General features: G+C 34.5%; 1 protein-coding gene across 3 annotated transcripts in view; it reads right to left on the bottom strand.

Moving 5' to 3' along the window:
- Window positions 1-14,825, bottom strand: part of PSD3 (pleckstrin and Sec7 domain containing 3) — a 380,191-nt gene that overhangs the window by 187,924 nt on the left and 177,442 nt on the right. For all 3 annotated transcript variants that reach the window (XM_039235608.1, XM_039235607.1, XM_039235606.1), the window contains exon 7: window positions 7,131-7,174. In XM_039235608.1, the coding sequence (XP_039091539.1) occupies window positions 7,131-7,174 (44 nt within the window). The remainder of the gene's footprint in view (window positions 1-7,130; window positions 7,175-14,825) is intronic.

The following is a 14,825-nucleotide window of genomic DNA, read 5'->3' as shown; positions in this document are numbered from 1 at the left end:
TTCTTTGAAACATTTCCAAAAAATGTAAGAGGGAAGAAAACTTCCATATTCAATCTATGAGGGCAGCATTTGGTAACTAATATCAAAACCAGATAAAAACACAACAAAAAAGGGAACTACAGGCCATATCTCTGAAAAACATACATGAAAAAATCCTCAGCAAATACTGGCAAATGACATCCAACAACACATAAAAAAAAAATACATATCATTCACCATTGTCGAGTGGGATTTAATCTTGGTATGAAAGGTGGCTAAATATTGGCAAATCAATGTAACATATCACATCATAAGAAAAACAATAAGAACGTTTCAACATCTGCAGATAGAGCATTTGACAAAGTATATCAATTCATAAAACCCTAAACAAAGTAGGCTTAGAGGCCACATAACACAACATCATAAAGGCCTTATATGAAAAACCTACAGCTGATATCATCCTCAATGGAGAAAAACAGAGCATTTCTCCCAAGGTCAGGAAAAAGACAAGGATGTCCACTTGCTGTTTTTATTTAACATAGTACTGAAAAGTCCTACCCACAGCAATCAGGCAACAAAAAGAAACAAAAGGCATCAAAATTTATAAGAAAGAAGTCAAACTTTTGCTACCTAAAGATAACATCATACCCCAGATAGAAAACCCCAAAGACTACACCAAAAAATTTACAGAATTAATATTCTAATTCAGTAAATTTGCAGGATACACAAGGTATACAAACCTGTTACATTTTTTGTGCACCAAAAATGAAGTAGCAGAAAGAGAAATCAATGAATCAATCCCATTTACAATTGAGTCAAATAATAAGATACCTAGAAATAAACCTAACCAAAGAGGAGAAAGACTTGTACTCTAAAAAGTATAAAACACTGATGAAAGAAATTGAAGGGGATACAAAGAAATGAAAAGACATTCCATGCTCATGGATGGAAAGAACAAATGTTAAAATATGTGTTTTACCCAAAGCAATATACACATTTAATGCAACTCCTATCAAAATACCACCAGCATTTTTCACAGAACTAGAACATTTCCTAAAATTTGTATGGAACCACAAAAGACTCTGGAGAACCAAAGCAACCTTGAAGAACAAAAACAAAACTGGAGTCATCAAAATCCCCGACTTCACATTATATTACAAAGTTGTAGTAATCAAAATAGTATGGTACTGACACGAAAATTGAGACATAGATCAATATAACAGACTAAAAATCCAAGAAATAATCCCACAATTATATGATCAATTAATCTTTGACAAAACAGGAAAGAATGTGTGATGGGAAAAAGACAGGCTCTTCAACAAATGATGCTGGGAACACTGGAAAGCAACATGTAAAAGAATCAAAGTGGACCACTTTCTTACACCATACACAAAAATAAACTCAAAATGATTAAGAACCTCAATATGAGACGTGACTCCATACAAATCCTAGAAGAGAGTACAGGCAGTAATTTCTCTGACATTGGCTATACTAACATCTGTCTAGATATGTCTCCTGAGGCAAGAGACACAAAAGCAAAAATAAACTTTGGGACTACATCAAAATAAAAATCTATGCATAGCAAAAGAAAAAACCAAGAAACTAAATGACAACCTACTAAATGGGCAAAATATTTGCAAATGACATTTCCAATAAAGGGTTAGAATCCAAAATATACAAAGAATTTATTACACTCAATACCCAAAAATCCAATAATCCAATTAAAAAATAAAATGCACAGAGAAGATGAATGGACTTTTCTCCAAACAAGACATTCAGAGGGCCAACAGACACATGAAAAGATGTTCAATATCACTCATCATCAGGGAGATACAAATCAAAACCACAATGAGATACCACCTCACACCCGTCAGATGGCTAAAATAAACACAAGAAACAAGTGTTGATGAGGATGCAGAGAAAAGGAACCTTCTTACACTGTTGGTGGGAATGCAAACTGGTATAGCCACTGTGGAAGACAGTATTAAGGTTCCTCAAAAAATTAAAAATAGAACTACCCTATAATCCAGTAATTGCACTACTGGATATTTACCCCTAAAATACAAAAACATCAATTAAAAGGGATATGTATATCCCGTGCATCCCTATGTATATTGCAGCATTATTTACAAAAGCCAAATTACGAAAGCAGCCCAAGTATCCATTGAAAGATGAATGGATGAAGATGTGGCATATATATATATATATATATAATAGAATATTATTCAGCCATAGAAAAGAAAGAAATCTTGGCATTTGAACAACATGATGGATCTAGAGAGTATGTTAAGTGAAATAAGTTAGAGAAAGACAAATATCCTATGATTTCACTTATATGTGGAACGTAAGAAATGAAGCAAATGAACAAAGCGGGGAGGGAAGAAGACAAACCAAAATACAGACTCTTAACTATAGAAAACAAACAAACGTTTACCAGAGGGAATGTAGCTGAGGGGATAGGGATGAGCACTGAGTAAGATATGGAACTGCTAAATCACTATATTATATACCTGAAACTAATGTAACACTACATGTCAACTACACTGGAATTAAAATAAAAAATGATTTTTATATTCTCAAAAATAATTTTAAAAAAATTAAAAGGGAATTACTTTTGAACTTCTTAGATCAAAGTATGATATAAATGTCTTAATCCAAAATAACTGAAGTATAGAAAGTTTTCCCTTGTCTACATTACTATTAGGGCACACCATCCTGATTAACATCTTCATTTATATAAAATCACTGGGGCTTCCAGATACAAAAGTTATTTAACAGAACTACTCATTATAAAATGAATTACTGTGATTTACTTTTTAATGGAAACAAAATAATTTTACCTCAAGATAAAAATATTTTAAAATAAGACAAAGAAGCACTCTTAAAAAGTAAATAATATAAGGAATTACAATTTTTCTTCCTGGAGGACTCTAATGATTACAAATAAAAAATCAGGGAGAATTATAACAAAAGAGAAATGATAAAGAGAACTTAAGTTCAGGGCAAAAAAATTACATTCATAAGCTAAAGGTGGCTCTGTTTCAATTAGTCTAAGTTAAAAGAAAAACACTTTGTAGTTGAAATAACACTCTGTAGTTGAAATACCCCTTTGAGACGGTCATTTCCTACACAGCAACACTGGAAACATTTTAACAAGCCCTCGCTTTGTCACTACAGTGTGTAACTTTGGATCTCTTAGTGAATGTTTCTTGACTTTATTTTCTTTATACACAAAATGAAAACTTTGGACTGGAGAGGTACTTAAAATTTTTTTAAGTACAGATACATCTAAATAGTATTAACTAGGATTTCAAATATATATTAATAAAAAATACAGGTGGGGCTGCTTTGGTCATTTAAAATAGGCATGATGCTTCTGGAAGCTAGAAGTGGGTTCCTGTTATCATTCCTCTTTCCCTTTACATCTCCTAGGGAAGCCCCTAACCTAGGGTTCCATGAAATCCAGTTAGAAAGCCAAAGGACTAAAAACTCTTAAGGTCTCTCCAGTTATAACACTCCATGACAGTATAATCTGATTTCTTCTAAACCTCTAAAATCAACATCAAGATGCCTCTCAGGTAAGTAAACATTGTCCTCAAATTTTGTGGTGGCATCATCTTTCTTATTAACTATTGTCTAAACTATACAATTGTAGGCTCATCTTTTTACAGATATGGCAGGTGAAGTTTCAAAAATGAATTAAGATTGCTGAAAAAAGGACCTTCGTGAAAGAAGACAGAAAGGTACCAAGTTTAATAGATAACAGGAAGAAAATGAGTCAGAGGAATGGTGAGTAGAGGTACGAGAGGAACTGGGTAAGCACAGTGTTCTACATAATTCAATACATGCACATACTTATTTATCAAGGAAAAACTTGAGTTCTTGATCTGAAGAATCACATAAATGGATATACAGCAGGGTTTTCTAAAGTATGTTCTAAGGAACATTAGTTTTAATAGCTGTTAAAAGGTACTTCATGATCAAAACAGGACTCAGTTATTCAGAAGGTGGGGATAAGATGGTTCTTTATCTCTTGTAAAATTCAAAGAGTACATTACACTGACCCATAAATCCTTTTTGTTTTTTTTATCTCCTAGACACAGCAGTATTCTTTCCATAGGAAGTCACCCTGAGAAACAAGGATAAATAGTAAAATCTGAAAATTCACAGAATGTTAAAACTGGAAAGGAAAGCTCTGATCACGTCATCCAATCTTTTCATTTTACAGGTGAAGAAATTTAATTATATTATATACTACTGTAGGTGATAAAGAATACATGTGGATATGAAAGCATATGAATAAGAGAGAGACAAAAAGGTAAATGACAAATAAAATAGAAATTAGAGCTTTAAAAGATACAACACTACTTGTTACCATTTGAGGGGTAACTTGCTTTATGTTTAGTGTTTTAGAACATTTCACAGTGTCATCCTGAGGGTTACAGGAAGTTCAGTACTTGCTCATCAGACAAAAGAAGAAACTGAGGCATAAGGTTAACATAATTAGTGACCCAGCTAGTACATGGAAGAGCTGGAATTCAAACCCAGATCTATCTAATTCTGGAATCTGGGCTCCAGAACACAATTCTCTTATGACAAGAGGGCCAAGAAGTATCCAGGTCTTAGGAAGATTTCCAACCTTGCCCGTGGACAAGGCCTTAGATAAGATTCTTTCTTACCATCAGGGAAGTGCAAATCAAAACCACAATGAGGTATCACCTCACACCTGTAAGAATGCCTAAAATGAAAAACTCAAGTTTGATCAAAGAAATAAAAAACAAGTTTTGAGGAGGATGTGGAGAAAAAAGAACCCAAATGCACTGCTGGTAGGGATGTAAACTGGTGCAGCTACTGTGGAAAACAGTATGGAGGTTCCACTACTGGGTGTTTACCCAAAGAATACAAAAACACTAAATCAAAAAGGTATCTGCAGCTTTATATTTATTGCAGCATTATTTGCAATAGCTAAATTATGGAAGCAGCCAAGTGTCCATTGATAGATGAACAAACAAGATGATATATATATGTTATTCAGCCATAAAAATGAATGAAGTCTTCCATTTGCAATGACATGAATGGATCTAGAGGGTATAATGCTGAGTGAAATAAGTTGGGACAAAGAAAGTCAAATACTATATGCTTTCACTCATGTGGGATTTAAGAAATAAACCAATGGAACAAAGATAAAAAAAAGACAGAAACTGAAAAACAGGCTCCAAAGCACAGAGAACAAACTGATGGCTACCAGAGAGGAGGTAGGTGGGGAGATGGGTGAAACAGGTGATGGGGATTAAGGAGTACACTTATCATGATGAACACTGAGTAATGTACAGAATTGTTGAATCACTATATTGTACACCTGAAACTAACATAATACTACATGTTAACTGTAGTCTCTTCTAGATGCAACAGTATTCTTTCCACAGGAAGTCACCTTGAGAAATAAGGTTAACTACACTGGAATTAAAAAAAAAAAACAATTGCCACTATACATAAATATAAATAGAAACATACTGTAATGACTTCAATATATAAAAAATTTAGATTTACAAAACAGATCCTCATGACTACATTTGTTTTTGTATAACTTATAAAGAATTTTCAAACTATCTCTCCCCTGTATGAAGATATTTGTATTTCATTTTTATTAATTTTCTCTAGAGGAGAATTCTACATAGGCCAGGATAGGCCTTCAATATTCAGCAAAATTCTAAGTATATAATTTATGAAAGTTTTCTAGGAAACCCACTTAAAAATTTTTTTTAACGTTTATTTTTGAGAGACAGAGCATGAACAGGGAAGGGGCAGAGAGACAGGGAGACACAGAATCCGAAGCAGGCTCCAGGCTCTGAGCTGTCAGCACAGAATCTGACGCGGGGCTCGAACTCATGGACCTGTGAGATCATGACCTGAGCCAAAGTCAGACACGTAACAGACTGAGCCACCCTAGCACCCCTAGGAAACCTAATTTCATTCATGAGAGATATGTTAAAAAATGATCACTTTGGAACACAGGCCATGAATTCTTATTATCTTAATGAGTTTTCCTTGAAATGATACATTGTCTTTGAGTCTCATGACCTATATAAATACAGAGACATAAGCCATCACATATATTTGCAAATGTTAGTCTTAAATCAAAAACTTTGAATCCCTAATTTAAAATAGTGCCATATAACCTTGCAATTAGTGCAGTTTAAGTAGTATTTTTTTATTAATTGTAGCTTATTATATGTGAGACATATACAGTCAATTGCTAAACTACTTTTTTCCAGTGTACAGATGAAAGAGTAAGATTTACCCCTCAAGTTATGACTCTATAAACCTAAGTTAATTGCAGATTGCTATGCTAGGCCACATGGTCTATACTTTTCTAAGTATTTATGGATACTTAATATTGGTGAAAATAAAAAATAAAATTCAAATATAGTTCTAATTAAAAAAACATATTTTGACCTAATTTCTGGACAATTAAAAATTTAGTAGAAAGTTTTTTTAAGTTAAATTCTTAGCTGCTGCATTGATGAGTGAAAATTCAGAAGAGTTATGGTATTATTGATTTACATAGGGTTAGGTGTAATTTATCTATAACTGTATTTCCCAAAGTATGTATCTTGAAACACTACATGATATTGTTAAAAAGATTCAGAACACATTGCACATGTGATTCCTCTCTTGGAGACTGGCATTGTATAAACTCCTGGAAATTCTACAGTTAAAAATATTATTGATTTATTTAACCCATCATTTCTTAAGTTTATCTATCAATATCTTGGTATTACTAGTGTGACTGGAAAACCTTGATCCTTGATGATAGGAAGGAGGGGATTAAAACAAGCAGACTGTACCAAAATCATTTGTATTGGATTCTGGAATATATGTGATTTTATCAGATTTTCTTTTTTAGAAGATAGCTGTCTGTAGGCTTAGCAACTAGACTAAAAGCAAAATAGAAGCATGTTGGTCACCAAGAAAAAAACATGGGATACTCAGAGTTTACTTAGGTTTTACACAAAGTATGTTAGACATTGGTGTAACATGAGGATTGGCCATACATATTTAATCCTCTAGGATCACATCTAAAGTGTAAAACAGAAAGTAAAAAGAACAAGCAGTTCATATATTAAAATGCTGACATCCAGCATACTTACACTGCCCATTCAAGCTTCTCATTCTTAATTGAGTTGTACAGAGCCTATAAAGAGAGAAAACAAGATGGAATTATTCTTTTCATTCTGTTCCATATTTTTAATACAGCAAATGACCAAAGCCAAAAGGCTTGACTAAGCAGCAAGCAACTCCCAAGCCCTTTGCTGGTCACCCTGTCGGTTCTGCAAAGATGAGGAATACCCAAGGTGAGGTAAATGAGCACAGGGTAAGCAGTTTTTGTGAAACAGACTTTTCACAAAGTAAAAAATGGCTTTTATAAATAAGACACACAACACTGTGTTACATTTTAGTAAATATTAGGATATGATTAAAATTAGATCATGCACTCTATTCTTCTTATTCAAAATATGGTCTTGTAGTTTGGATACTGAAGTGAGCATACCTTTTTCATTGATATAATAAGTAGAACTATTTTCATAAAAATTTAATGAGCAAGATACATTTAAGAAGGACTGAAGCCAGATTATGGAAAACCATCTGAGAATAATTTCAGAGTTTTTATAACAAAGACTTAAGCAATTTTTAGCAGTCTAACTTCATAACTGTGCTTTACAGTTAGTAAGTGTTACACTAGTGTGAGGTGGTGGAGGGGAAAGATGGAAAACTTCTTTAGAGACTGGGTAACAATAATGACAAAGTAAGCCTGATCACCTCTGATTCTCCCAGCTCTGGCATTACATATAAAGTCCTTGTAATCAAGTTGCTCTACCAGGACAACTACCCATGAAAGTCCTACTCCACATCTCTACTTTCTTAACTTTGAGTAAGATGTTGTAAAGAAAACACAAATGTATCTCTAAGCCACCACAGCAAATTATACTGAAGAAAAGGATATGTGCATACCATTAGAATAATGTCAGAACATTTTTCTTCAAAGAAGGACATGAACCTATTTGATTCAGCAAAGATTCAGTACAAATATATTTAGGTTACAAGATTTTATATTACTTAAGATGTAATAACACGTACCCTTAGCCAGTATTCACAGACTCTGTGGGAGTTCTGCAAAGTAGCTACAACAGTCAGTTTACTTAACTACTGGATAGTTATGAAGCTAATAAAAAATAGGAGACATTTCATCATTATCAGGATGTGGTAAAATGTATCCCCAAATACAAAAACTCACAGAACATCAAATTAAAATAAGGGGTAAACTGAGGTACAAAGACCATTCTATAAATTAGATATGCTTTTTGAAGAACTAAAATTTACTGAAGAACTACAACAATCTATTGTTTAGCTAAATGTCTCATGAGGTTGTACTTATTCAGAAATGCAGAGAATAGATGTCTAACTCAAGCCTCAGGAGACTTTAAATGGATTCCACTACTTGTATAAGCCATTTTGAACCCACAAGTAATAGCTGAGAAACCATAATTGAAAAGAGACAGATCATTAAAGGTTCTTTATATACTATCACACTCAATACTACCCAGAGTGATTTAACAATGTAGTAAAGATTTTAAAAAATCTATTCATAAAGGTAGATAGTTGAAAATGATATCCAAGCATCTAAAACTTTTCTAATACATTCAATTCTGTCCTAGAACAAGTTTTTTTTCAAATTTTTTGCCCATGAGAATATTTTGCTTAATGAGATACCAAGTTCCTAAATAGAAAATTCTTGTTCATCTGCATATCACACACACAAAAAATCTATCATAAAGTATCTTGAAAAATTCAACAAACTTATCATATTATATTCTCCCAGTGTGTATATTATAACATGACAAATCTAAAAGGTTGATACTATCCTTATCCTTTGCAATTGCAAAATTACAAAGAGATTTTCTTGAATCTTTCTGGTGCTTTATAATGGTACACTATTTTACCAGAAAAAGGAAAGTATGCTTGGCAACTGTATTAAACACTTCTATATTCTTCATCAGAACTTCCTATCCTTTTAATTACTTAGCTTAGTTAAGAACTGAATTCCCTTGGGGCACCTAGGTGGCTCAGTCAGTTGTGGTTCAACCCTTGATTTTGGTTCAGGTCATGACCTCAGGGTCCTGCAATAGAGCCCCCTGTCAGGCTCTGTGCTGACAGCATGGAGCTTGCTTGGTATTCTCTCTCTTTCTCTTTGCCCCTTCACTGCTTGCATTCTTACTCTCTCAAAATAAATAAACATTTAAAAAATATATTAAATAAAACTTAAAAAATTAATTGAATTCTCTTGATTCCTCCTTATCTTTAGCTCCACAATCATCCCTTTATTCCTGTGTACCCCAGACCACATGCTCTAGCACATCAACCAGTCTTGGTTTTATTAATATTTTCAAGTTCTTTGTCCCACTGCCTCTCTGTGATACCTAAAAAGAAACACTGAAACTTTTTTTTTTTTTAATTTTTGAATGTTGTTTTATTTATTTCTGAGTGAGAGACAGCATGAGCAAGGCAGGGTCAGAGAGAGAGGGAGACACAGAATCTGAAACAGGCTCGCTGTCAGCACAGAGCCTGATGCGGGCAAAAAAAACCCAAACCATGTCTACAACAAGCAACACCCTTTTGTACCTTTCATGTCTCTCAACAAGAGAAAACAGTTCTTTCTCCTAACTTCAGTCTGAAAAGATTATAATTGGTGTGGTTTAGATCACCTGTCCTCCCCATGGACTAATTCATGTGGCGAGATGAGGTATAATGATTGGGCCTATTCCTGGATAGGAATGTAGAATTGATGTAGCCACTGGTGTAATCCTCCTGAGCTTCAGAGCCTCCCCTGTTTGTATATAACTAATTCAGCACTAACAGAAAATTCAACAACATCCCAAACTAATGCCATTGAATATTCATCATCTCAAACTTTAGGAGAGACTTCATTCACTAGCCTCCTTTTAACTTTTTGCCATCTTCCCTAAAATGTATCTGCACTGGCATCTATCTATCCTTTTTGCCTTTCTGATGGTAATTCAAGGGATATCCTGTCAAGACTAAGTAAGCTTCTATCACTGGTCCTGACAGTTCCCTTTCTGTGGTAACATCTTCTCCTTTATTAGCTCCTTTCTATCAGCTTTGAAACATGTGCAAGTCTCTCTAAATCCCACGTCTACAATTTAGTTACCACCCTTTGTTTCTCAACCCCTATTTAAGCCAAATTTCTGAGAGAAGTTTCTACAATTTGTATCTCCAACTCAGGCAATCTAGCTTTCATCTCTGTCCCTCCACTGAAAGTGAATCACAGTAAATGTACCAGCTTCCTTCACTCCAAATTCAAGGCCACTTTTTAGTACTCCTGCATCACTTTGCCTGTCAGCAGCACTGAATGCTATCAAATATTTTCTTCCTTATTTTGTGACACACTAGTCTCTTGAATTTTCTCCTAACTCTTTGGATAATCTCCATTACTCCTATCTTCCTCATCTTATTCCTTAAATGTGGGTGAGCCTAATGGTTTATCTGCAGCCCATGCAAACTCTTGTGAACATTAGGTCCATATGTCAGATGCACTTGGATGTAGTTCCAAAGCACTACAAACTCAGTAAAAATGAACGAGAGCATGAAGACCTAACAGTGAAAATGTACTCTCAATCTTAGTAAACTGTATCGGCAGAAAATATTTAATTTTTTGAGTGTGGAAACACTACACTATATATAGTCCAAGGAGAGGTATTTTACAGTAATATAAAATATATCCATGTCCAAACCAGAATTTTTCTATCAATTGCTTCATCTAAAAATACTATTATATTCCTATCATACAAGCAAGAAAGCTCCAGGTTAAAATCATATTTACTGCCAATCTTGTATCAGCCTGCTAATGGCATAGGAAAAAGCCTTTTAGTAATAATATTTTCAGGACTAATTGTTAAAACTCTAATTTCCACTCAAGAAAAAGAATGGAATTTCACAGCTGACAGTGATCATAGCTGTTTTTCACAAACTATGACTTAGAAATCACATTTCTCTTATCAGTTGACTATATTCAGCTAACTACAGTCTCTTATCAACTAACTAAAACTAACTATATTCTACCAAACTTTACAGCATTGTAAATGCCTGGCTTGTCAGGGCTCATGTGAAAAGGCAATATGACTTTGGCTCTCTTAGAATGCATTTAATAATGATGGTCACCGTAATATTCTATTCTTAAAGGATGAACTTTCAATAAAAGCCACTGTTGGTAGGACACATTCTTGAAATGCCTTTGTTGGTGAGGATGATGGGTTTTCCACACTCATTCTATAGTCTCAGTCCACTTATGACTAAAGGTATCTGCCATATAAATGGCTGAAACTGGAGATGTAGTCTACAGCTCAGGAAAATAATTTATCCCTAGCTGTGGGAAGGGTTATTTGACTTAGTTCCAAGACAGCAAAGCTTGTGGGCAAACACTGTCATGAAGGCTATTATATCCCTATGGACATGAATTGATAGTTAGAGATAAATCAACCTTAATGGGCTATAGCAGCCCATAAAAATTATATGCTTGAGGTGACAACCAGTTATGGTAGGCTAAATATCAGACCCCCAAATTATGCTCAGGTGATAATCTCTGGAATCTGTAAACATTTCTGTATATAGCAAAAAGACTGGAAATGTGATTAAGTTTTTGATCTTGAGATGGGGAAGGTATCTGGGCTGGGTGGTGTCTAAAGAAGAAAATGGCAGAGGAAGATTTAAGAAATATAGAAGAAGAGAAGGCAATATGAAGATGGACACAGAAATTGCAAGTGATATAGACACAAGTGAAGGAATGCCAGCAACCATCATAAGCTGAAAGAGGCTGGAAGAGAGATTCCTACACTCTCCTGAAGGAGAGCAGCCATGTTGACACCTTGAGACTTCTGGGCTCCAAAATTATAAAAAGATAAATTTCTATTGTTTTAAGACAACAAAGTTTGTGGTAATTTGTTATGGGAGCCCTAGAAACTAATATACAAAGGCATACGTGATATCTGAGTAAAGAATGATTGTACACACAGATGGATTTTCAGGGTCAATCACTAGAAACATTCTTTTACCATAGTGGTCTTAACTGAAAGTGTAAGAGTACACTCCAGAATAAGTCTAGGAATTTTTTTAAAATATTGATTAATGAGCTCCATCCCAGACCTACTGAATCAGATTCCTAGTTGAGAAAATACATGAATATTTCCAAATGCTCTACTTGTGATTCTGATATGAACCTTTTGTTAAAAACCACTGCTTTGCAAGTACACCAATCTTTTCTCTAAGTGAAATTCCTGCACCTTAACACAGGAGCTAGAAAAGAATCAAATATCTCCACTGAGATTAAAAAGTACAGAATGAATCTTCAATTTGAAAGTTTATTAAATTTTAAGAATGAGAAAGCAAAAGTAAATTGCTTAAATTAAAGAGATCAAGGTATCTTGGCCTAAATTTACTTTTAAGTCTTTGTTCTTAACTTTTGATTATTTCTCATTGAGATATAAAATGCAATTTTCTTCAAGGCTTAGCACCATCACTGACAGCCCAGGCTTGGTTCTGTTTTCCCCATTACCATACATTGTGTAATACTGAGTTTCTTCCTTCTCTCTCCCTCCCTCTCCCTTTCTCACCCCCACCCTTCACCCCAGCCCCGGCACATCTTGCAATCTATGATATTCATGTATTTTAGTACAATCATCTCTAAACTCCAAAGATTTTTTTCCCCTATGTGTTCTTTCAATTATTATGATAAGTACAAAGGATAAACTGGATAGCTTCCATTTCCTTTAGTGAGACTGACAGTGACCACAGAAAAATTTGTACCCAAGATTGATGACACTATCAACACCATGACTATCTTTTCCAATATAACGCTGCTTCATGCAGATATTTGGGTCAAAATGCCTTTTAGGTATAAAATTAAATATGCACTGCTCTGGAAGTTATTATCAAAGAAAGACTGTTTGAAAAAGACATTATTTTAAAACCAATGATAAAACTAGTTACCAAATGAATTTCAAATTGTTTAAGAAAACTTAAAATATGTTAAAGCAATGCTGCTTTAATTTTTTCTTCTCTATGCCTTACAGTAGCATTGAAAAACTGCATTACCCACCTCATTAGAGGCTTCCCTAAAATTGGTACTTAGAATAGACTTTTTGTTTGACCCCTCTACTACCTGTGTAATGCACCAAGTAAGATTATGGGTGAGAGCTATGCCCCCCTCTGCTTTTTTTAAGTGCCAGTAGGTAATTGTCAAGCAGAGATGAAAAAGTATAAACAGCCTGAAGCTTTGACCTATGACTACATTCATAGGTAGATCCATTTTAGGGTACAGTACTAAGGATGAATTTCTTGAAACTGATTCCTTTTAAAATACTTATGTTCCTGTATTCACTAGCCAGTTTTCATGGCTAATTTTAAAGAGCACTACATTAAAGAACATATATTCACAAGCAATGTCATAAACATTTATTTCTTGTTCTCATTCAGGGTGACAGAAGTATGCTGAATATAAATAACATATTTTGAGTTTGTTTTTTTCCACATCTATAGTCAGAGCTATTATTTTGGGTCCAGTCATCATGTAAGCAGAGTCATACTCTATGTCTTGGACAATTAACTTAGCCTTCTGTTGTGGTGCACTTATGAACCCAGCTAGCAATGGCAGAAATAAATATCTAACCATCAACTGTCTGACTCAATCGAGTAGACATGCCAGGGAAAACCTATAATAGACACTAGAAAGCTAATTTAAAAACACTTGTGTTATTGGAAGGGAATCTGAAGTAGAATTAATATGTACAATTCATCACATAATAAACAGTTGTGAACATTCTATAGGCTGGAGTGACATTATGCTAGATGCAGATAAATACCTTCTGCCTTCAGGGGCTTCTTATGTGAGGGGTGACAAAATGTGTTACTAAACCCAACTGAACTTTACCTAATGGAGAATTAGTCAGTTAACAGAGTCTACTGACTCTACTTCCTACTTACAATATGCAAGATGCTTTCATACACACAGTATCTAATATCTGACACTGTATGTATTTTCTTTAGAGAAAAATTTTATAGAGGCAAAACAGATCCAATCTCAGGTTCTAAGAATTTAAAGTGTGGGGGGGTGATAATCTGTCTTTTTAACATAGATCATTTCATTTACTTGGTCTTCATTTTCTAAATCTGCAAATGAGAAGGCGGTACAAGGTTATCCTTTCTGGTCCCCTTCTAGATCTACCATTCTAGTTGAAAAATCTAAGAAATCACCTGGTCAGACTCTTAAACTAGTTATTTCCCTAGTTTCTGCTCCTTTTCCCTGTGTCCCCTACTATTTTTTTTCCCAAATGCCCAGTATTACTCCTATATATTAATGAATGAACATTCTTAAATTGCATATGATCAAGAATAAAAAAGGAGAGAGGGAGAAAAGGAGAGAAGGGGGAGAGGGAGAGGGAGAGGGAGAGGGGGGAGAGAGAGAGAGAGAGAGAGAGAGAGAAAAAGAGATTTGGTTCTCTAAGTGGGAGGAGGGGAACATGGGGCTTGTGTGATTGCCTTGGTCAAATGTATCTTTGTGAGCTAAAACAGAAGCCACTATTCCTTCATTATACTGAAGGGAAAAAAATGCAGAGAGGACAATACTAAATAGGCACAAAAACAGACGTGGTGAGCAGCTCTGGAGGTACTACTAAACCAAACATGGAAGTTAATAAAACTGTAACTGCTAATTATCATTTGTAATAATGCAATACTCCAAATAAATACATACACACACGCGCGCGCGCGCACAC

This window comes from Hyaena hyaena, unplaced genomic scaffold (assembly GCF_003009895.1).
Source record: "Hyaena hyaena isolate Hyena2069 unplaced genomic scaffold, ASM300989v1 scaffold_100, whole genome shotgun sequence".
NCBI lineage: Eukaryota > Metazoa > Chordata > Mammalia > Carnivora > Hyaenidae > Hyaena > Hyaena hyaena.
The sequence above is the reverse complement of the archived record's forward strand: the minus strand, read 5'-3'. Positions and strand labels throughout refer to the sequence as shown.